At 38.6% G+C, this 25,030-nt stretch overlaps 1 protein-coding gene across 1 annotated transcript in view; it reads left to right on the forward strand.

The window, feature by feature from the left end:
- KATNAL1 (katanin catalytic subunit A1 like 1) overlaps positions 1 to 13,556 on the forward strand; it is a 91,895-nt gene extending 78,339 nt beyond the window's left edge. Inside the window, exons 10-11 of the mRNA XM_020997124.2 lie at positions 1,351 to 1,477; positions 4,976 to 13,556. Coding sequence (XP_020852783.1) covers positions 1,351 to 1,477; positions 4,976 to 5,174 — 326 coding nt within the window. The 3' untranslated portion in view covers positions 5,175 to 13,556. The remainder of the gene's footprint in view (positions 1 to 1,350; positions 1,478 to 4,975) is intronic.
- The last annotated feature ends 11,474 nt before the right edge of the window (positions 13,557 to 25,030 follow it).

The following is a 25,030-nucleotide window of genomic DNA, read 5'->3' on the forward strand; positions in this document are numbered from 1 at the left end:
TGCTACTTCATTTGGTGATCTCATCAGCTCCCATGGGTCTAATTACCATCTGGGTACTGATGGTGCTGTAATCGGAACCTTTCCTGTTCTAGTCTTTCTGCTGACCTTCACTCTTGCATCTCCACCTGTTTTTCAGAAATCTCAAACTGGGTGTCCACTAGGCATCTTCAATTCAGTATATCCAAAGCAGAACTCGTGATTTTCCTCCCTAAACTTTCTCTTACTCCTAATTTCCCTGTTATTGTTGAGGACAACACTATCCCCACCCTCGTTCAGTCTGTTGCCAAGGCTTGTTGATTTCACCTTTGTAACATCTCTTGAATATGTCCCCATTTCTCCTCTGACATTGCCACCACTCTAGTGCGGGTCCTTGTAACCTCACACTTGGACTATTGCAATAGCCTGCTGGTGGGTCTGCCTGCCTCAAGCCTTTCCCCACTCTAATCCCTCTTCCATTCAGCCACCAAAGTGATTTTCCTAAAACTCAGGTCTTATCATGTGACCTTACTACTCAGTAATAATCTCTAGTGGCTCCCTGTTGCCTCCAGGAGCAAATACACAATCCTCTTTGCTTGGTATTCAAAGCACAACCTTCATAACCTAGCCTTCTCCCCTCTTTCTAGTCTTCTTATACCTTGTGCTTCAACATATACTCTTTAATCCAGTGACATTGGCCTCCTGGCTGTTCCACAGACAAGATACTCCATCTCTCAGCTCCAGGCACATCTCCGCCTGTCCCCTATGCCTGGAATGCTCTATCTCCTCTGCTCCCATTACTGACCTCTTTGGCTTCCTTTAAGTCTCAATTAAAATTTCACTTCTACAGGATGTCTTCACCAACCCCTCTTCCAATCAGTGCCTTCCCTCTCTTTTATTTCCTATTTATTCTGTATATAGCTTGCTTTGTATGTATTTGTTTGTATGTTGTCTGCTCCATTAAATTATAAGTTCCTTGAGGGTAGGATCTGTCTCTTGACTCTTTTTGTCAGTGCCTAGCATTGTGCCTGGCATGTGGTAAACATTTGACAAATGTTTATTGATTAATTGATAACTTATGGGTATATTGCCCATGAATCTGGCAATCACCAGGAATTAGTTAAGTGCTCACATGGTGTCAGGCACTGTTATTAAAGTTCTGCATCTACGTGTTGTGAGGTGTCACGCAGTAGCACCGTTTCAGATATAGAAGCCACAGCAGTGAGTGTGGGTTCCTGAGTCATGATTTTGTGAGTCAGAGCCACCGAATTGATTGTTCTCTGCACTGCACTTCCTTCTTTCTTTTCCCAGGGTTTTGTGATAGCGCCAGAGTAAAAAGGTTTGTAAAATCTCTAACCAGAAATTTTCTTTCAGCAAAAGGTAGAGCAGAGCTACTTAAGATCAATCTTCGTGAAGTTGAATTAGATCCTGACATTCAGTTAGACGAGATAGCGGAGAAGATTGAAGGCTATTCTGGGGCTGACATAACGAATGTTTGCAGGTATTTCTTTAATTTAAAAAAAAACCTTAGTAATTATTTTTTTAAAATCTAGAAAATCTAAAGTAAAAAAGTTTGTGAGTTAAATATAATTATCAATGTAATGTCATGATACTGTTTTCAGATGAATACCTTGTTTGTATCAGTTGTTTACAACTTAGTGTCATTGTCCATAATTAGAATATTCTTCTGTTAGCCATATGGCTTCCTGCCTGCTGGAGCTTCTGGGCTTCATAGTGACAGAAAAAACTCTGGACTCTGAGGGGCTGCATGCTAATCCAGTGTTTGCTACAGTTTGGTCACTTGCACTTTCCCTACTTACACTTAAATGATGTTACTTAATAATCTTAATGGCTATATGAACCCTAAGTGAGGAAATTAAAGCCGGCATAGCACTTTGAAACAAATGAACAGAAATTTTGTTTTATGAGTTTTTTTTTCCCTATAGGCTTCCCATTGTTTTAGAGACATAAAGGTTTCAGAGGCATAAAGGTCTCTGAACCATTTTGTATCAATCGGTGATAATAAAGATTTTCCTGTTTAAAAAAAAACACCTTAAGTAATGTGCCTATATTGATTTCAATGTCAATACAATAATTACTTAGTATGTATATTGTAATATTAAAACACAGAGGTTTAGATGGCAGCATGGAGGCATAGTGGATAGAATCCTGGACTTGGAGTCAAGATGTGTGTCCAAGACCCACTTAACACACAGCTTACCTGGGTGACCTTTGCCAAATCATTTCACCTCAATTGACCTCAGTTTTTTCATCTTCACTTGTATAGTCTCCTATAGAGGTGTGGTAGAGATAAGTGTTTCTAAAATACTATTGCCAAGGATTTCTTTTGGCATCTGTTTAAATTTGGTGAAGGTCTTTCCTCCCAATCAGTGCTCTTACTTTCCACATCAAAGATGCCTGTTCTTTTTTCTCTTTCTCCCTTCAGCCAGTTGTTGCCAGGTCTAGTTTTTCTTCTACTCAGAATATCCATTGTGACCCACATTCTTTTGGGGCTTGGTGATTAAAGTAACACTCTGAGCAGCCAGTTCACAGATATAATTGGGGTTGAGAGAGAAGCTAGCCCCTTTACCTTTACCTTAGTTCTAGAGATTCTGCCATGAGGACATTCACAAGGTTGGAGAGTGCTTTGGCTTTTTTTCCTGGTTGGATTTATGTTACAAATAAAGAAGGAGCTGGCTTTACCCCTTCTGGTTAAGTTAAGTCATAGACAGGTACTTTATGAATTCCCATAATTTCAGTGTCCTTTAGATATGGATTATTTAAAGCTTAGCTCAGAGTGGGAGAAAAGGAGTATTTCTCAAGATTCCTGCCATAGAAAGTAAGGCTGTCCAGAGCATGCACTTTGGGTTACTTTCATCACATTTCTGTTTTGCTGATCTGGAAGATGCTCCATAGTTCAGGCAGTGTGGGAAGAGCATTAGACATAGAGGAGCCCCTGGGTTTGAGTACTTGATGCCTTGATCGATTTGAGCCTATTCCCTCTGTGATCCAGGGCAAGTGACTAATATCTCTGAACCTTTGTCTCCTCCTCTGTTAGTGAGGATCCTGTTTACATGAACTGTCTCACTGGAGTGTTGTGAGGAACAAACGAGGGGGTATTATATAAATGGCTTTTTAAAAAATTAAAATAAATAACCCCCTCCCTCCCCAAGATAGTGCACAATCTGATATAGACTATACATATACATTGCTGTTAAACATATTTTCACATTAGTGATGTTTTAAGGAAGAATTAGAACCAATAGGAGGAACCACAAGAAAGAGAAAACAAAACAAAATGGAAGAAAACAAAATAGCAGAGAGTATGCTTCGATCTGCATTTAAACTCCATAGCTCTTTCTTTAGATGTGGATAGCATTTTCCATCATGAGACCTTTGGAGATGTTTTAGATCCCTGCATTGCTGAGAAGGGCTAAGTTCATCAGTGTTAGTTGTTAGCAGATGAAGACATTAAAGCCATCTATAGTCATATGAAAAAATGCTCTAAATCACTATTGATTAGAGAAATGCAAATCAAAACAGCTCTGAGGTACCACATCACACCTATCAGACTCTCCAACATGACAAAACAGGAAAGTGATAAATGTTGGAAAAGATGTGGGAAAATTGGAACAGTAATGCTTTGTTGATGGAGTTGTGAAATGATCCAACCATTTTGGAGAACAATTTGGTGCTGTGCCCAAAGGGCTATAAAAATGTGCATCCCTTTGACTCAGCAATAGCACTTCTAGGGCTGTATCCCAAAGAGATCATAAAAATGGGAAAAGAACCCACATGTACAAAAATATTTATAACAGCTCTTTCTGTGGTGGCAAAGAATTGGAAATTGAGAGGATGCCCATCAATTGGGAAATGGCTGAACAAGTTGTGGTATATGAATATATTGAAATACTATTGTGCTATAAGAAATGACGAGCAGGCAGACTTAAGAAAAACCTGGAAAGACTTCTATGGACTGATGCTGAGTGAAGTGAGCAGAACCAAGAGAACACTGTGCACAATAACAGCTACATTATGCAATGACTAACGTATAAATTATTTTTTAAACTGCACAGTTACATAAAAGTAGGGTATAGGGATCATCACTGGACCTGTGATTTCATTAATCTAAGGAGCCCCTAGATAAGGACACTCCCTCTACCAATGCAGGTTGGCACCTTCTCTGCAGCTCAATCCTAGAGGGTTGCATGGAGCACTGAGAGGCCAAGTGATGTGCCCAAGGTCACATAGCCAACATAGAGTTGGGGTCAGGCCTTGAACCCATGTCTTCTGTCATAGAGACCAGTTCTCTATCCACTATGCCATGGTTGCTTCCATTTATAAATGAATGCCATTATTACTTTAAGATCATAGGATTTAGAGTTAGAGAGACTTTCTAGATCAAATATAAATTTTGAGTTGGAAGGAATCTTAGCAGTTACCTGGATCAGCATTCTTATTGTATAGGGAACCAAGTCCGAGAGATGGAGTGACTTCCCAGCCTCACGTAGATAGATAGTGCCAAATGTCAGAGCTGAGCCTTGGCTCTTCAAGGCCAAATTCAGTGCTCTTTCCACGACATCCTGTGCTTCTCTCTGTTCATTCCTATTATTATTATTGTTATTGTTATGAACCCCTATCCTGATACTTGTAGAAAATACTCCTTAGTCTTATAAAACAGGTACTTTCTTGAATGTTCTTAGCACAGTCATTCATTTTTCTTTCTTTCTTTCTTTCTTTCTTTCTTTCTTTCTTTCTTTCTTTCTTTCTTTCTTTCTTTCTTTCTTTCTTTCTTTCTTTCTTTCTTGTGAGGCAATCAGGGTTAAGTGACTTGCCCAGGGTCACACAGTAAGTGCCAAGTGCCTGAGGCCAGATTTGAACTCAGGTCCTCCTGGACTCCAAGGCCAGAGCTCTATCCATTGCACCACCTAGCTGTTCCCATTCATTTTGTTTTTACCATGTGCAGCGGTTGTTTTGATGTATTTTTATGTATCCCCAGGGATGCTTCTCTAATGGCAATGAGACGGCGCATCCATGGCTTAAGCCCAGAAGAGATACGAGCCCTTTCTAAGGAAGAGCTGCAGATGCCTGTTACAAAAGGGGATTTTGAGTTGGCGCTGAAGAAAATCTCTAAGTCTGTGTCTGCTGCAGACCTAGAGAAGTATGAAAAGTGGATGCTTGAGTTTGGGTCTGCTTAATTTTAATGTTGTTTTCTCTTTGTTCTGTTAAGGATCATATTTTGTTTGTAAAATGCAAAAGGAATTACTAGAAATTTTTTAAAAGATTTGAATTTTTCATAGGCGAGATTCCTCTTTCAACATCTTTTCATTCAAAGGCAAAAAACACAAACTGTGAAGAATAGAAGATGCAGTTGAGGGAAAAGAAGAACTTCTGGAGAAAGTGAGATCCTCTGGTGTGGTTGGGCCCTGGGCGGGTGTTCCCAGCTTTTATTCCATGACTTTCGCATTGCTGGTCAGCTTGTCAAGGAGGGTGAGGTGGTTAAAGAATTAACAAAGTATTCTGTCTTGGAAGAAAACTGTTTACACTTAATGTAGAGGCAACTGTCTTTCTAATTCATTTCTCTATGCCTCATGGAACTTAGGCATTTCTCTTAACTACTTTAAAAGTACATAGGGAACTAATCTAACAAGTTAGTTTTTAAAATAAGAAAGGTGTATCAAGGTAGGCAATCCATATTTTGTTGCTGAAAGAAGTTTCTGAGTCAGTTTTTGGTGGAAGCAGTGTGTTTCAATCTCTATCTTTGTTATCTCTCCAATGTAGGCTTCCCCTTTTTCTCAGAGCTTCTAAGTACCACAGCTATAGCTTTGTTGGCTGTCCCTGCCAGAACAATTTAACCATTTTTAGGTCTGTTTTAGGTCTTTAGTTAGAAATATCTCTCCACACCCTGGTCTTTGATTCGTCAGATCAAGGGCACATTCTCATGTGCCCTTTTTTTGCTGGGGCTTATCAAATTGAATATGGAAAGGATATGAAGGAAATTTTGAATCCTTCAAACATAATATGCAGTTATTCTTAATATCTAGATTTATTTTTATTTTCGTTTCTTTCATTGTATTTAGACAAATACATCCTTCATTTTCCTCACTCCTACCATTGTTTGAATTCTGATGTTAGATTTTGTTTGGCAGTCTAAACTATTCCATCATTTTCATGAATTGCCCACGTACATTTGTGGCTAAAGCAAAAGTATTACCTACCTCAAAGGGTTCTTGTGCTTTGTTAAGCCTTAATGCTTTGTATACATGCGAGTTGTTATTGGGAGTTTTTTTCTTTGCGGGGGAAGGGAAAGATAACAATTAATACCTGTGTTTTTATTGATGTAGGGAACTTCTGGTGAGGAAATTGCCTCTTCCAGTGCAGATCTGCCTATGTTTTCTAATTTATGGTTAGAAAGGTGCCGGGAGTCTCTGAGACATTAAGTTAGTTTCCTAGGGTCATAGAGCTGGTATGTGTCAGAGACAGGAATTGAACCCAGGGCTTCTTGGCTCTGTGTTTGGCTCTTTATTCACTACACTATGCTGATTTTGACTTTTTTTTTTTGATGCTAGCCCTACTCAAATCATCAAGGTATAGAGGTGACCCTGATTTTTCCCAGGCTATGCTGGCAGAATGGGGGCTATGGCTATTTGTTTCAAACTGGAAAGGCTTCAGGTACGGTCCCAGTGAGAGGCTTGACCTGCTGTCAAAGGCCACCCCAGCTCGGTGGAGATAAGAATTGTTTGGTTATGGTGAATCATGGAGAAGATTGACATACAAAATGGCTGTCAGGCCTGTGTGGCTCCCTTCTGCCTTTCTGATCAGATTAGTGGAAAACAGGGCAGAGAGTGCCAAGGATCACATAATTCTTAGACTGTCTATGCATAATCATTTCACTCATCAGTTGTTTTCATCTGCAATCCCTGCAGATGACAAAGCAGTTGTTAGACTCCTACAAGAATGGAACCACATCCATATTGACATTCTCACTGGCAGAAGGAAGTCGCATCTGAATGAAGGAGGAACTTGAGGTTCTTCTTGGATTGTTCTTCAAGGGAGTTGACAGATTTGGCTTTATTTTTTGCCCAGGTAATAAGAAATGTAATTTTGTGGAACACTTGGGTTTCTCACTTATAAATAATACTCATAATAAACATAAACAAGTAGACCACCATGAAGTGATAGAGAGATTTCATAAGGAACTTGACAAGATTCTCCACATTAAGTCAGTGTCCCTCTTGTTTCTTGGTAACTTCCGTGCAAAAGTAGGTATAGGGGAAGATGATTAAAAGTGCTGGAAAATATGATTCAGATTCAAGAAATGAAAGAGACCAACAATCGATAACTGATTGGAATCCTTGTGTTTCCACTTCATGAATATATTCTTCAAGAAGAGAGATGTAACATGACACATGATGCACACCAAAGAACCTGGAAAAAATAAGATTGACTATCTCGTTTAACAGACAGAAAATGCCTAGTTACTTGTCAGTCACTTTAGAATCCCTTGTCTGTGAATCAGCAATAATATCAGCTAGTTAGAGGAAAGGAAAAAATCAACAAGAAATTAGAAAAATGACAAGGATGAAAAGGTATAATATACAATTCTAGTAGCTCCAACCTGAGTTGTTTAAACAGACTGTTGCCTGAAAATAAAAAGGGCAGTGGTAAAAACTAAAGACATTTACTCTGTTACCATTCATTGCAGAAGATTAACTGATACAAAATAGTCACCATAATAAGAAAAACAAAAGAACCCAGAAATAGTCTCAGCCAGGAAAAACTTATCTCTTCGCTAAGTTGGGGGAATATGGCAGCTAAAGGCAACACCATTTAGTGTATTAGCCTGTCTGTAAAACACAGTGGAGATGATGATGAAAGAACCTGAGTTGTTTAAACAAACTGTTACTTGAAAATAAAAAGGGCAGTGGTAAAAACTAAAGACGTTTACTCTGTATCACTTCAAAATATACCAAAAATCATTTGAATTGGAAAAGGAGCCCATGGGGAGCATGGCATTAGACCAAACTATGCCAAAGAAATCATTTAAAAAGCATTTGTTGATGAAAATGGAAGAACAATAAATAAATGTGAATTCAGAGATCTACCAGTGTTTTAATGTTCAGTCTATTCTCTTTAGGAATAGTAGTGGTACCATTGCATTTGGATTCCGCCACCTTGGTGCCTCGTATATTATGTTAGTAGCATTTGAGACTAAAGAAGATAAAGCTGGGAAGAGCAAGTACATAGAGAATAAATTTGTGCTATGGTAGCATAGTATTGAAGACACTAACGTATCAATTTGCAAGATACAAGATATCTCAGAAGAGGGGAAGATGCATAAAGAACGGAAAAACATAATGTTACTGCCATTGAAGGGAAGACATCTATAACTACCAGCATGCCTACTCTTTTATCTGTGTGAATTCTCTGTTAGAATGGTCTGTGCATGAATTGCGCATTCCCTTGACAAGAACAAGAGAGAGGAAGAGGCAAGTTATTTTGCAGACATTTTCCACAGTAGAGTATATTTTCACAGTTAACAAAATTGACTCAGATGTAGGAAATGTAAAATCCCATGGTGTTAGTTGCTTGTTAATTATAAAAATTTTTACTTTTGAGGGAAATTTTGAGCAAGTACAATATTAAAGGGCCTCCTCAAATGAATTTCTCTGTATATGTTAAGATCATATAAAATTCCACATCAGATATGGCCACAAAAATAACTTTGTTCACTGATGTGCTAAGTTTCAGTGTCAAGTGAGGCACAAAATAAGGAGCCAGCTGCACACAAAAGACATCGTGGAGTAAATCATGTACAAATTCCCATAAAAGAGATTGTCTTTTCATTGGAGAGGTTTTCTCCATCTTCCTCTTTGGAACTGACATTGTGCTGATTGCATGGAGTTATGATAGGACCTTCTCAGGGAGGTCTGTATTTACTCCGAAATATCAGCCTGACTGTCCACTCTGGCAAAACACAGTGATGAGGACCACAAATTGTTCCTCTTGGCCATCCATTTTGATAGGTGGCTCAAAGGCATAGTTGATAGATACTAGGGCCAGAACTGTGAAGGAGAACAGATTGGGCTGAGTCACGTATAGAAACTGTGCAATGCTTTTAGTGATCCCAAGCTGCTCACTGCTACAAAAGCTCATTTTTAAATACTAGTATTCATACAATAATTCTATATGGCTCAAAGTCCTAAAACCCTGTGATTTTGGAAGGATAAAAATTGCTGGCAAGCAAGGGTCAATGTAAAGATGTAAATAGTTTGCAGCGCATTATCAACAACAACATATATGAGGCTTGGTGAAAAAGACACTAACAAGTACTCATACTGAAAAGAGAGGGGGGCCAGTCATGTAGCAGAGATGAGAGAAGGGCTGGGTACTGCATTGTTATAAACAAGGTTTTAAAAAACTGTAGGAAAACCTCTAGCATATGGGATAGATCCTTCATGGAGGATTTATGGAAAGCTACAGACAAGAAGATCTTAGAGTAAAAAGGTATGAGTGTTGTTATCTGTACCATGGAGAACTACAGTGACAGTTATTATTCTCAATGTGAGAGAACAGCTTACTTTTGGAAATCACAACGGTCTACATAAGGAACGTAAGTTTGTTTGAAAAGTTAATCTATAACTTCTTTTGAATTAGAAATTGAATAGAAGTCTTAATTTTCCTCAGTTTAACAAGATGCCTAAAATAGAGAAAGTAGCGAGTAGAAGGATTAGCCTAGACATATCTAGGTAGATATGTAGATATAGTTAGATAACATAGTTTTTTGTGTGGATTACTTTATCCAATTTTCGTTAGGTAACCAGTGCTTTTCTCATATTTACATCTGATGATAAATTTATATTTAATGTTGGGTGGTACATCTTGGTTAAAAGCTAAAACCAAAAAGCAGTACAACTTCAAAAGCACTTACTTATTTTTATATATACATACATACATGTATATATAACACACACGTAACTTGTACATATATATAATATGTATATGTATTTATAGAAAGAGACAGACAGACAGACAGACACACATACACACACACACACACACACACACACACACACTCGTAGAGAGAAAAAGCTCTGAGTACTTTGCTGGGTGAGGAGAGACTTCATTTTTTTCTCCTTACCATCAGCTACAAAGTCCACATGCTCTTTTTGGACATTCTTTCTGAGGCTACTCGATCATCAGTATTGATCATTTGATGCTCAATTTTTGTATTTTTTCCTTTGCTTTATCATTATCTACGGCCCTGTGAATTTTGCTTCTGTGAGGTACAAATATTACAGGAGTCCAAATCACAAGGGGTCACGATTTTATTACATTTGAATTCAACCTAAATTTTTTTGTCCTGACACTTTCTTATTCTCAATGACATTGATTTTTTCTTAAAGAATTGTATAGGCCCCCTTGGGTATCCTGCTGTTGATATCCAGTTAATTGTTTCTCTTCTTCCCTTCTAAATAACTTGAGGTGATCACTAAAACTTGTTAGTATTTTGATTCTCAAAACCTTTATGTGAAATTTCAGTTGTGCCAGATAGCTTGGTAGGATTAATTTTAATTAGAGCTTATGCTACCCTTAGCCTTTTGTAGATTAATTCTCTGTGTTAGTTCTTACATGTTAGAATTCTTTTTCACAATTCTAGGTGGATAATATTATTGATTCTGATTTTTCTTTATTAGTCAAGCAGTATTTGGAGTCTTGTTCCCTTGCTTCCTAGAAGCTTTTCTTTCATATCTTACCCAAGTCAGTTGTCCTCATTTATATATCATTTCCTCACATTTTGTTCCATCAATTCATGGTGACCCATACATTTATCTTGACCCCAGTCAGGATATGGAAGAGAACTCTAACCACTCTTCCTCACCCTTGGTTGCAAATTGCAGATAAATTCATCTAATCACAGTTTACATTTTTCCTGGGATCAGACTACAATGAGATACTGAGATGAGATAGGGTTATTTTTACTGTATTCTAGCAGCAGATGCATCAAAAAGTTGTGAGGATTTGGATCCTTTCATTCATCTTAAACTGTTAACAAGAATTACAGGTTCTACAATATATTGGCTTTAGAATTATATTTTAATAGGTTCTCTTTTTAAGTTCCAAGCTATTTTTCCATTTATTCCTTCAATAAATATTTATTGAACACAAGGTAAGGCACTTTATTAGGCACTGTGGGTAGTAACAGAGTTATATGAGAGAGAGTCCTTGTCCTTTCTTGCACTCTTTCCACTTGCACTTTGTAAACTTCTGGCTTTTAATTCTTTAAGAAGCTTTCAATCACCAACTTAACTTTGTCCATTTTCTACATTACAGAAAATAAAGGGTAGAGTCAGTAGATAACTAATAAAGTTGACCAAGGTAGATGACTAGATTAGATAACTCAGAGAAGACTGAATCTATAGCTTAAATTTAACAAATAATTGTCACTCTCTTCCTGGGCACCTGGTCGATGCCAGGGTAATCTAAACTTTATATTCTGAACGACCTGGATCAATTTGTATAATTTCCTTAAGTGTCTCTATATAACATTGCCCATCTGCTAAGTCAAATAAGTCTTCAACCATTTCGCTGTCTGAAAATGAAGAGAGTTATAAAGGAATAACTAGCTAATAGAAATATGTTTTTGCTTTCCCCCACATTAACCTAGAAGACTGGTGTAGTCTGTTGCTGGTATGACTAGGCTTTTCCTGCCCTTATTTGAAGTTGTTACTGCTAATAACTTTCTTTGTATAGTGATAGATTCTCTCTCCTACCTCTTCATCCTAGCAGTATCATCTTAGAATATGCCCTGAATTAAAAGTGCTGCAGACAATGTTATGTTGCTGAGAGTTTTCAGAAAAGACTGAATAGAAAGAAGAACACAGGGTTATCTTTTATCTTATACCAGCCTTAGGAGCACTCGTGTGTGCGTGCCAGTGCATGCGCGCGTGAGCGTGTGTGTGTGTGTATGCGCGCTCTTTTAAAAAGTTCTTTAACTTTGGTTTGTTTTTATTCTGTAGTTCAGGATTTATTTTCTGCAAACTACAAAAATGGTAATGACACATTAATGTATATGTGAGTCTGAGCTTCTGTAACAGGAGAAAAAGACATATTTGAGTTATTGGAAAGCTGAAGATCAGGAAGATAAAAATACTCGAACAAAAGTTTAATCCTGATCACCAGTAAATATTAATGAGGATATACATCTTTTTGGGTACTGTGAGTTGATTTACATGCATTTTAAATCCTCAGACTTTTCATACTTTTCTCTTTACCTGAGGCATATGTTTTTCATCTTGTTCCCTAAAATATATCCCCTTATGAGTCTTGTAAGAATAATACATCTTTGGGTGCTGCTTATGGCAAACAGGGTATTGTTTTTAAATTTTTCCCTCCTTAGTCTATAGTTTTTTGCCTTTTATTGGTTTTTAGAATAACCCATTGCTTCAAAAATGTTATTAAATGACAAGGTGTCTTGTCAGCTAAATGGAGAAATCCTGATGTTAGGAAATTGATATGTTGCTTTTCTTATGTATACCTGTTTCCTTGAACCTGGCCCTGTAATTACCCTAATATTTCTTCACCATGACTGTTAGTTATTTGAGTCAACAGATACCTACAGGATTCCTTTGTCAGTAACATTTAATAATTTGGCAGAACAGATGGTGAGGAAGTACAAGACCTTTCCATTGTTACCATCAGCCTCAAAGCAATTCATTCCTCCAACAGCCACCCAGTTTGCCCATTGCTTCAGAACTCCAAAATGCATATGACTTTCATGTTATAATCTGAAGTGACTATAGATGGCTTTTTACAAAAGTGTGAACCTTTGCACATTTTATGCCCAAAGTCTACCTCAGTTAAACTAGGCCTAGATTTAAAGGGAGAAAGATGGGAGAATTGTAGAACATGTAATATTGAATGTCCAAGGAATTACAGCACCATATATGCAGATTTATTTCCATAGAGCCTTCCCCTTCCCATTGTGCCCAATTTATTTTAAAAAATCCAGATTCTCCTATTTACCTTGGGTTCTACCATTTCTCCTAGCCGTTGGTCTCGGAGATTACAACTTAAGCCTACATAGAACGTCAGCAATAACCTGACCCTCTTTTTTGTGGGGATAACTCATTTCAGTTAGGCTGAGACTTTATGTTTAGGAACAGTTGGATAGCTAGGTTTGTGTATATATGTATATATGTATATATGTATATATGTATACACACCCTTGATATTCATTGTACTGACTACATAAACGATAATACTAATTATTGCTGTCTGCTATGCTCAGACCCATTGGTAGTCTGGCAATTGGGGGCAGCCTTCCATTAGCAGTGTGATAGGCTCTATGATGGGGCAGCTGTAGTCTACTGAGATAGTCTGTAAGTGTATTTTCAAGAATTTTTGTTTCAGTGTTTGTCTCTCAGTATTTTGTACCTAATTTAAAGGAAAAGATGTCTCTAAATTGTATTTATTAAATGTGTCTTTCCTAATATTTGTATGCTGCTACTTTGTTAGTCTCATGAGTTTTGTTGTGTTTGCTCTCAGGTTGTATTTTGCTAATAAATTTCGAGAGAGTTCTTTGGTTGTCTGTCTTTTTCTTCTGGTTGATCCTGGATGTACAGTCAGGTGCCAAAGCCCCTTTGGGAATAAGGAATGTATATTAGAGAATTTTCACTCCAGGTATAATCACATATTTTAAACTTGACATTTTTTACCTCCCTCTTATTGGGACTGTATCCTGCAGGAGACAAAAAACATGCAATTTGCATCACTGATGCAGGTAAGCCAAGAGTAGCTTTTCAATTAAATTACACTAAATCTTTAAAGAAATTCAGTAACACCTTATTTGAATAGCACCATCCAGGAATGAATGAACTGTTCCATGTAAATGAATTTTCCAGATGACTGAAACTTATCCTTTTAGCACTGTTTTTAAAAATTAACCACTTTTGATAGGAATCTTTCTGAAGTATATCACACACTTCCTTGTCTTCTTGAACAGATCATACTGAACATAATTTAAGCCTTTCTTGATGATTCAAGGTTATCATTATGAATATCACTGTATATATCACTGTGTTATAATACCCAGATGCCTTCTGGATGTATTGAAGAAAGGACTATTTGCTTTTATGCTAAATGACTCTAGACTGCTATGCCTTTGGAGATATATGACTTTCTGTAGTTTTCCTATTACTTTTCCTACAGCTGTACTATCACCTGTCAATTCTTGCAGATGTCAGTTCAGAAAGCCATATGCCTCCACTTGCCTTCTAATTTGCTGCTTCTTAAGGGAGGGATCACGGTTGTAGGGAATAGAACACTGAACCAGGAACCTGGGGATCCGAGTTCTTGTGTCAGCTCTGATACTAATGATACTATGATCACTCAATAACTTCGTGTCTCCATTTGCTCAACTGTAAAATGAGGTGGTTGGACTGAAGATTTATAAGGGTCTCTTGAAGCACTGATATTCTGTGCTACGGACTAGGAAACCAGATAACCAAGGTTGTTAGAATTCTGTTTATAAGCAAAGTAGAATTTGTGAGAGATCCTTATGAGCTTCTCTGTGAGTAAACTTTATGGGCATTTGTGCTTGAACTTTGTAATACCTCTTTTGGCTGTTTGGGAATGTGATACAAGGGAAGGAGTTCTGGGCTTGGAATCCAGAGAGCCAGATTTGAATCCTGACTCTAACCCCTACTACCTGTGTGGCCTTGAGCAAATGACTTCATCTCTCTCAGTCTCTGTTTCTATAAGATGGGGAGGATAACATTCGTACTAGCTCTACTGTAGGCTCTTGCAGAAAGCACTTGGTGAGCCTCAGAAGCGCTATATAGATGTGTGTTACTATCTTCTTGCTTCCTGCTCTCACTTGTGTTTCAGGTATTAAAGTTGCTGGATAAGTAAAATATTACTACTAGAAATATGATCATGATTATGCAGTCATAATCAAATTATAATTATGAAACCGTGCAATTGTAGAGTTAGAAGATGTCTTCTAAGAGGATCTAAGTGAAATATTGGAAGAAGTGTTTGAGGAGAGTGGCTTTCTGCTTCCCTTGAAATCACCTGTGGAGGGGGATCCTCCTACTTTGCCTAAATAGAGATGACTCTTGTTGCCTTCATGCCGCCTTCATTTAGCTCGATGTTTGGAATTCGGGAGATGAGGGAACTAGAAGCTTTTACGTGAAGAAGCCTATCACTCTTGGGCTAGGGCCATTTAAGTAGGCTTGGGATGGGGCGGTGGGGATTCTTAACTCAAACTCAGGTGCTACCCTTTCCTTCCCCATTACTAATATGGGGAAATGTGACTAGTCGCCTAAGAGATATGAAGTTATATCCCCTTAGCCTTGGTTGGGAAAGGGAGAAGATTTAGAGTTTGCCTGCCTTTCCCACTACTCGCATCCCTCTTCTTTTGTCCTTCCTCTCATTCTCTCACTTTCCTACAGCTCACTCCAGATTCAGTGCCTCAGTTGTTCCCCCCCTGCCCTCCCCTCCCCCCGCATAATTTGGATGTGGTCTTGGAGGTACCTGCAGTGGGCATGAGTTCTAGACTATCTCCTCTCTGTTACATAGGACAATGATTTCACTAGTTCTGTCAGTTTAAGGGGGCAGCTAGGTTGCACAGTGAATAGAGCACTGGACTTGGAATCAGGAAGACTCCTCTTGATATGTTCAAATCTGGCCTCAGATACTTACTAGCTGTGTTGTGATCCTGGGCAAGTCACTTCACCCTGTTTACTTCAGTTCCTCATCTGTAAAATGAGCTGGGGAAGGGAATGGCAAACCACTCCAATGTCTTTGCCAAGAAAACCCCAAATGGGGTCACAGAGAAGTGGGCATGACTGAAACAACTGAACAACGACAGCAATAATCAATTTAAGCCAAGACCCAAAAGGCATTGCCTGCTTAGCAGACAGTCCTTTCCTTAAGGAGAGCTCATTCTAGGGCTTACTGTGACGGTGATACATTTGCCTAGGCCCTATTGTTCACATAATTGGGGAAAGGTTAAGGCCAGAGGCCTCTATGATACATACCCATTTCATGGATTTGACCCAGCAAGGACTCCTCTAGTTATATGCTAAGGTGTTCTCCTTGAGCTTTTTCAGAGGAATTTCCGCATCTCTTTTGTTAATCCTTACAATTTTTCCCCAACCTTAATTTAGGGGTCAGTTTGAGTTTGGGAACACTATAACGAGCTAGGATAATTTTATAGGTAAGGAAATTGAGGCCTAGAGAGACTTCGGCATAACATGTCAGGGCCTGGAGTAGAACCTAAGTCTCATTCTAATTCAGTGGTCTTGCAACATAAATAGTGTTTATTAAAGGCCTACTCTGCTAAGTACTGTTGGAGAGGAAAAAGTTTGGATGAGACACAGACCCGCTCTTGAGTACTTTATGGTCTAGCAGAGAGATACAATATAAACATAGATTGCTATAATACATGTTACATGATAACGTGTATTAGAATTTCACAACATGCTATGTGAGAGGAAAATCCTCATTATCAGTCAGAATGGGTTCAGGGAAGGCTTCCTATAGGAGGTGACAGAAATTTAACTGATGAAGAAGAGGAGGGGGCATTCCAGACATGAAGATAGCCTAAGCAAAGGCCAGCAGATAGGAGAGTACAGTGCATGTGGGGCTTGTTTGACTCTTTGGGCTGTAGAGCAATAAGACACAAGGTTAGAGTAAAGGCAGAAAAGCACATAAGGGGACTATTGCAGTAGTATCCTGGTGGTGTCAGTTGGAATGGACAAAAGGCAATGGTCTTGAGAGATGGGAGATTAAGACCTCCTGGAGACATGTTTAAAGAAACTGCCAATGAGTCAGCCAGTATTTATTGTTAACAGAAGTCTCAACTCTTCAGACTAATGCAGAATATCTATGCAGTTTAATTACAGTTGAGAACCAAGAAGAATAATTTTATGTGCAAGGTGATCGATATGTAAGAAAATATTTTGGAATATGTTGACTATACAACCCATTTTCTGAGCTTGAGAGTCACTCATGCTTTTTATTTTGGTCACTATGAACTCTTTTGCTATGCTACTTAATTTTGATGACTCCCTCTCTTTCATCAAAAAGATAGTACTTGTTTATAAATAAGGGCTATATGGAAAGTGGGAATATTACTGCTCTCCCTTCCCCAGAATTAGTCAGTACCGAGTTTCTTTTACAAAAGAAGGTATAATAAAGTGAACCACGCTTTGTGAGTGCCTTAGATAAGTGTGAACAATCCATCTGAATCAGAAGTATGGCCCCAATAGTTGCTTATTTGTTCATGTTTAATTGCCAGCGGGGTGTTAATAAACCAGATGACAGCTCTCCTAGCCATTTAGATGTAGCCTCATTCTTTGTTAATAGTTATTGAGGCTCTCTGTACAGGGTAAGGATATTTGAAGTGCTACCCAGAGATCACAGTTATATGCCTTGGCTTTGTTCTGTTCGAAGTGTTTGAAATGTCTTTCAATATGGTAGAACTTAATTCATTTTTTTATACAAGTAATTCATCATGGCATGACTAGTGTTTCATAGCATAAATCCTGCACTACAGTGCTAGTGATTCTCTGTTATTGTAATGCAATTAGAAATGGGCAAACACAACCCGCAATTTGGGGGTTGTGGATTATCTCAGTCTATTTTTCAAACATTTTGAAACATATTTTGTAACTTTTTTTCAAACGTATTTTACCAAGCACATTTCCCCTTAATTTTAAAACCCTTGTGTATTTCAAGGGAAATTTAATCCGTATGTTTCTAATTCATTGGCACTTGATTCATCTAAGTTGTTTTGTAAGAACGATTTTGAAGCCTTAGGAACCTTTCTCATGAATTCTGTCTGCCTTTAAGTGGCCCTGCCCTTCCAAAAACAAAAACAAAAAAACCCAAAACCTTGAAGTCACTACTTTTCTCCTCAAGTTAAAGGAACATAGGTAAAACCTCTTAGCTTGGCTTGAAACTCAAGAGTCCATTTTTCTAAACCTGAGCAAGCACTGAATTTGGCATAATCAATTCTCATGCCTTAAGGAAGATCTCTCTTCAAAGCTAATATGAAAAAGCTAGCTGGGCTAGCAACAGTTTGCTCCTTTGAGAGCATAGGATACAGACAATTTCATAAGTTTTGAAGCTAGATGGGAAATTAAAGATAAACTGATCTGTCCTTACCCCAACTCGGATTTGGCAAGTCTGGGAATGGAGGTAAATAACTTGTTAGCCCAAGGACCCACAGACCATGGTTTGAAACTGCCCTCTGATTCCATATCCAAGACTCCTGTTATATCAGATTGATATAATTATACCATTTCCCCAAATTGGGATAACAAATTGAGGGGGCTGATTGATAAGATACCAAATTCAGAAATAAATGGGAAAATCAAGCCAACAACTATTTGCTGCCTGTTGCGTATCTTTAGTGTGCTAGGTGCTATTTAAAAAAAATACAATTTTTTGGTACAAAACACTAAAAGAAAGCATTTATCAATGGGGGTTAACATTTTATTTCTTTTCATCTACTATATGCAAATTGTAATAACACATCACTGGTTTATGTAATTTATTTTGAAGTGACTGTAGTTTTCATGTCACATCAAAAATATTTTTTTCTATAGAAGGTATGGTTCAGTCGGTTTCTGTTGCTTAGCACTGGGTTTGTATGGATTTCATAGAACAAGTTGATCATGTGTTATCTTCTTAGTAAAACTTAAGGTCATTACAGTGAAGGTGAAAGGAACTATATTAAAATCCAGTTGGGCACAAAACCATAGAGACTTTGGGAAGTCTTTCTTTGCAAATATCCAGAAACAAAAGCAGAGACTCCTTGGCGTTGGGAAGAATCAGGTTCAGAAATGTTTCAGGTTATAATCAGTGCTGTGTTTGATGCCTGCCTTAAATAAGAGATGTAAAAAATACATATGTTCTAATCAAATGAAATAAATCCTCAGTCTCTCCCTTTAAAGGAAAATACATTTTCTTCTGGATCTTCAAGTGTGCAATTATCGCAGAAAACCTGTTTTACTGCTCTTTGTCATCAAAAGAAACCTATTTCTTTTGCTTGTTTTATATACATTTTGGAGGAATTTAGTATTTTCACATTTATATGCATTTATACATGTGTATGTACATTACATACATACACACATGCATATTAATACATACACACATATATCTCACCTTTCTTTTAAGAGCACATGGCCCTTAAATTTTACCTGACCCCTGGAGTAAAGTGATCTGGTGATAGTGGCAGGACCCTCCATGTGTCTCTGTGGCTATTCCATTCAGAATGACCCTTCTGATAGCCAAAGATAACGTTCAATTAAAGATCTATTGGCAAGGTTAATTTGCTAATTTGCATTTCATTTGACAGGAACAAAAGGTAATAGTAATAGTAACACATTTTATGGTATTCAAAAACATTCAAAACAATTGTGAATAGTGTACTAATTGCAAATATCACCATTTTACAGATGAGCAAACTGAGGTTGTAACTTGTTCAGTTGTGTTGCTTTATATCTAAGTCTTACATAGCCTGCTATAAATTCCAAGCCTAGTGTCCTTTTCATTATACTACTATATCTTTCAGAGTGAGAATACTCTGAAACCCACAATCCAAGTAAATCAGGTTTGACAAGATGAGTTTGCCTAACAAAAACTGCTTTCTCTTGTTCTCTTGTTGACTGACCCACTAACTGGTGGGCCATAGAACCTTAGAGTTAGAAGGCATCTTAGAGATGATCTAATCCAACTCCTCTCCATCCCCTTATCCCTTAACCCCCTCCCATTTTATAGTTGAAGAAATAGCCAAAGTGGCATCTCTAAGGTAGCACTGTGGGGCAATAGGGAATTGCCTAGATGCTGTGGAACTTTGAACTCTTGAATGTACCTTAACTCCACAGTACTGTCTCTCACCCATTTGAGTTTATCCTGTCTCTCCTTAAATGTCATTTTGCCTCTGACCACTGTCTCCCTTAATCCACTCTCCCTCTTACCGACACCCCTTTCTTTTATCCCCTTCCCTTAGCAGGGCTGTAAACTCAATGGCCAAGGCTGTATTTCTTTTGGGCCTCCTCCACTGTCTTTGCATATGCCCCTATTCTCATCCCACTCAGTTATTTTCTGACTTTGAACAGTCAAGACTTTGAGACTAACTTGACTTCTCTTTCCCATTTCTACCCCAGTTGGGACCTTACATTTCTCCTTCCTCCTCACCCTCAAACACTTCTCGTTTACCTCTCTACATATTATATGAATATTTTTCTGTTCGTTTGTACAGCAGCTTGACGCTTAAATTCTTTTGTCTGCATGTCTATGTGTATGTATACATATATACATATATACATATATGTATATATGGCGTCTGTTATAAGCACCTCTTGGGTAGGTGGTAGGCCAATGCAATTTTCTGGGTTTAGTGCCTAGCAGAGTGCTATGCACAATTAAGCAATTAATCATGTTAATTCTGGCTGACAGATTCTGTCCACATAGCCAATCCATTCAAAAGCACAGGCTGCAGGGCTTCTTTTGGAGATACGCAGTGCCAAATATGGCTCATCTAACTGAAGTTTCAAGATCACGTGATTGGAATAAATCATTTAACCAAAATGGAGCTAGATGCAAAGACAAAGGATAACTAGGCTCCACTTATTAAAGGAATAAGACTCAAAGTATAAGAGACATAGTAGATGGGAAAACAAAGGGAAATGGATATTGGTTGATCAAAGGTGAACACTGGCACAAGCTAAGTGATGGGCTGTATGTCGTTCATCTGAGGCCCCGCTTGCCTAGGTTTGGAGATTGTCACCACCATATTGGCCTCAGGGAAATAGCAACTCTTAAAACCATCTGCTAAGCTATAGAGGGGTTAAGACCTTCATTGGTGGAAGTAGGGTTCACACCAAGATAATCATAGATCCTTGAAGAATTAAAATATAATCATTAGCATCCTTCAAAAATTACATTGTCAAAGCAAGTTAATAACTTTTGAATTTCATGTTGACCAACCCATTACTTTCCAAGAATCAAGATAAAGCATTTATTGAGTATTTCCTATGTAATAGGCACTATGCTAAATACTGGGACTATCAACACAAGCAAAGAAGACAGTTCCTATCTTTAAGGAACTTTTGCTCTAATTGGGGAAGATAATATATAAAAGGAATCTGGATTGGGAGTGGGGAGGGGGCTTAGGGGGTAGGTGTTGAGAAAGATGGAATTGAGGCTATTGAGAAAGTGGAAAAATCCAGAGTGAAGAATGGAGCTAGGAGTGAAATGAACGTGTCCTGGGCACCCCATAAAATGGTGGTTTGAAGCAGAGACCAATCAGAAAAGATAATAGAAGAGAGTGGAAGCATCTCCAAGGGTAGGAAGAATGTTAGTAGGAGGTTTAAGAGTCCAACTATTGAAGAATGAAGCTAGACTTTCTGGTTAGGAGCTTATTAAATATTCAGAATCAGAATTCATTTTTTTTTGGAGGAAGAGATATGCTTTAAATTTTCACCCACAAATAATAAAGGTTCAAATTGTGACTACAATTGGAAGCTAAGGCAGCTGATCAGTAGGAGCAGGAAGGTAGCAGCTGCTATCAGTGACCTTACTGAGGGCATCAGCTTCTCTGACCTTCTGAAGCTGCATTTAGGTAGTAGATACAAGAAGCAGGGGAAACTAGGTCAGGTATCTCTAAATTGGCTATTGCACCCTGGCTGAAGAGCTGATTATGTTGACAGGAAAGAGACTAAAGCAATGTCTGGGGAGCGGGGAACAGAGTCCAGTGTTACAGAGTGACTTTTCTGTGTCAGAGGGAAGGAAGGGAACAAGTTATTGTTATTGTTATTATTAGTATTATTATTTCTCTTACTCCCTTATAAATATTATACAAAATAGATCCAAGTAGGATACTAGGAACAATTTATCTTAATGGCCATAAATGCACCCTCTTAATACTCCTTAATTATTATGTACAGGGTTGGATGGACTTTATATCTTCCCTCCCCCACTCCCTTTTCAGCTTCCCTTTATGGATTGTCTTTCCCATTGGATTGTAAGCTCCGTGAGGGCAGGGACTATCTTTTCTCTTTGTCTCTCCAGAGTTCAGCACAGATTCGGGCAAGTGGAGGCTGCTTAATACATTTTTATTAACTGACCAAAGCCAGAAGATTTTTTCCCTCCCTTTTTTAAAAAGAGTGGATGAAGATGGCTTTCTGTCGGGTTACTCTACAGGTGCATGTTGTTTTCCCACCCAATCCATTGGACAGATACGTTCTTTTAGATCAGGAGTTAATAAACTCATGCACCTTCAGTAGCATAGGCTACAAGCATAAGTGCATTTGATGTTCCTACTCTAGGCCTTGGTCTTTGACGTTTTTCACCTCCTTTAATGCACTCAAAATTTTTTTTCCCTCTCTCCCTGGTTGTTTAGGCTTCCCTATAAAAGAAAAGAACCTGAGCCTGCCCTCCAGAGGCAAGTTTTCCATACTCCAGACTATTCCTTTGGCTTTCTCCCAATCAAAGCTTGTTCTTTGTCCCATTCTCTCAAGGAAGATCATTGCATAGCTATTAATTTGTTAAACTCATTCATTCCAAGCGATAATGGGTAATAAAGGCTTCATGTTATTTCTCCTCGCTTAACATTTTTGCATATTTTTTTCTGATGATACAGTGTGTTAGTCAAATCAAGTGATCCTAATGGTTCCATTGAAGGCTGGTAAGGAAAGTAATTTTAGCAGGAAGACTTTTCAAATCATCCCACAAAGCTGACTATTTAGGCTTACTGTACTCTGAACCAGTGGTGTCTAATTCAAATAGAAATGGGACCACCAATCCTTACACAGGGATCCCTGCAGGCCACATACTGACTTAGAAAACCACAGACCGACATTATCTCTGTTCTATTACATTTTTATTTATTTTGTTAAATATTTCCTAATTACATTTTTGGCTCAGTGATAGAGTGCTGGGTATGGAATCAGGAAGACCTGAGTTTAAATCTAGCCTCAGACACTCATTAGCTCTGGGACTCTGCACGAGTCACTTACCCTCTGTCTGCTTCTGTTTCCTCAGTTGTAAAATGGTGATCCCAGGGTTGTTGGGAAGATCAAATGAGATTATATTTGTAAAATACTCTTAGCATAGTGCCTGGCAGATAACAGGTGCTGTGTAAATGCATATTTCCTTCCTGATTTCCTTCTGCTTTACAAACCACAGGGCCTTTCGTCTGATTTACAGCTGTGTTGTCTCCTCCGTTAGAACACAAACTTCTTGAGGGGAGGGACTTTGTTCCTTTTCTGGTTGTATTGCCAGTGCTGAGCACAGTGTTTTGTGTGTAATAAGTGCTTAATAAATGTGTGTTCATTTGGCAGCCATTTTCATTTAAGGGGCAGATATTTCTGCGTGTGGCTTTGTTCCTAGATACAATAGAAGATTATATGTTGATACACTATCTTTTTGCACGTCCAAGAATTTAATTCCAACTTACTGTGCCCAAGTACAATCTGTTAGCTCATCTCAAGGCTGTCTATAGGGTAATTTTTTTTCCACTTGTGAAGTAAACCTACTTTGTAAATCAAAAGGGCTTCTTAATTTACAGTTGTATATTAAATTCACACATTTCAGATTGAAATTCACACCTTCTATTTTTCATTACTCCCACTTAATAGCAATTTCTTTTGGCTAGTGCCCTCAAGCTGTAGAGGGATGAAAAAATAGATTTGGACTTTTTATTTTGACTACATTCACAAATTGCAAACTAATTAGTTCTATGAGCCTTGCTCTTGAAATAACATCCATACTGCTCTCTGAACAAGGACCACTAAGTAGGGGCAGGTTTGGCTTACCATGTTTATTTTACCTAAGTTCTCTTATCATTCCTTGTATGTAACATCTCTTTTCCTCTTCTAATTTGCTGCCTAGAGTTGGTGTGTCCACCTATCAGATATTGTATTCTATCTTAGAAGGGCAGCTAGGTGGCAGAGTGGATAGAGCTCCGGGCCTGGAGTCAGGAAGACTCATCTTTTTGAGTTCAAATCTGGCCTCAGACACTAGCTGTATGACTCTGGGCAAGTCACTGAACCCAGTTTGCCTCAGTTTGCTCATCTGTAAAACCAGCTGGAGAAGGAAATGACAAACCGCTCCAGGATCTACCAAGAAAACCCCAGATGTGGTCACAGAGAGTCAGAAACAACTGAAACAAATGAACAACAAAATTCTATGTTAGAAGTGGCTATCCTGTGGGGTGTAGTGCCTTCAGATTAAGTACTAGGCAAGTTTGTAAAATGGATTCAGGAGTGAGAGCACACGCCAATTGTGGCCGCATAAGAAGTCATCCCATGCACAAGCAGGACCCCCGGAAGGTAGTAGGGTTTGAAATGAGAATCTTAAGCACCTGATGATGAAGATCTCATTCCCTTGACCACTTACCCTCCTCTGGTTCAAATCTTGATTTGGAGGTAACCCTCTAGGTCCTTGGGTGTGGCCTTTTGACTGAGTCCAAGTTTTATAGAACAAATCCTTTTATTAGAGGGTTTGTTCTGTGAAGTTTGGATTCAGTCAAAGGGCCACACTTGAGGACCTAGAGGGCCACAGGTTCCCCACCCCTGTCCTAGCCCCAAAGCTCTGGGCTATGCTAAGATGACTAGGCAATTCTATTACAGCTCAGGTCATTGAGGGGTGGTGGGGTCATAAGTACTCACATCCTTGCTAAGGTTTGATGTTTCCTGAATGAGAGTATTTTTCCCCTTTAGATTGGCATCATGAGACTATCTGATCTATGGACTAGGGTCTTGACCATCCACCTGCAAGGGGTGACCATAGTGACTGCTTTCTATTACTATCAGCCAGTCAGTAAACATTTGTTAAGTGCCTACTACGTGCAAGACATTGGAAATACAAAGGTGAAAGACAGTCCTTTTTCTCAAGGACTTCTCAGCTAACTGGATAGAGAGAGTGTTGGGCCTGGAATCTGGGAGCCCTGAGTTGAAATCCAGCCTCAGGGGCAGCTAGGTGGTGCAGCGGATAGAGCACTAGCCCTGAAGTCAGGAGGACCTGAGTTCAAATC

This window comes from Phascolarctos cinereus, unplaced genomic scaffold (assembly GCF_003287225.1).
Source record: "Phascolarctos cinereus isolate Bilbo 61053 unplaced genomic scaffold, phaCin_HiC Scaffold_726;HRSCAF=1367, whole genome shotgun sequence".
Lineage (NCBI taxonomy): Eukaryota > Metazoa > Chordata > Mammalia > Diprotodontia > Phascolarctidae > Phascolarctos > Phascolarctos cinereus.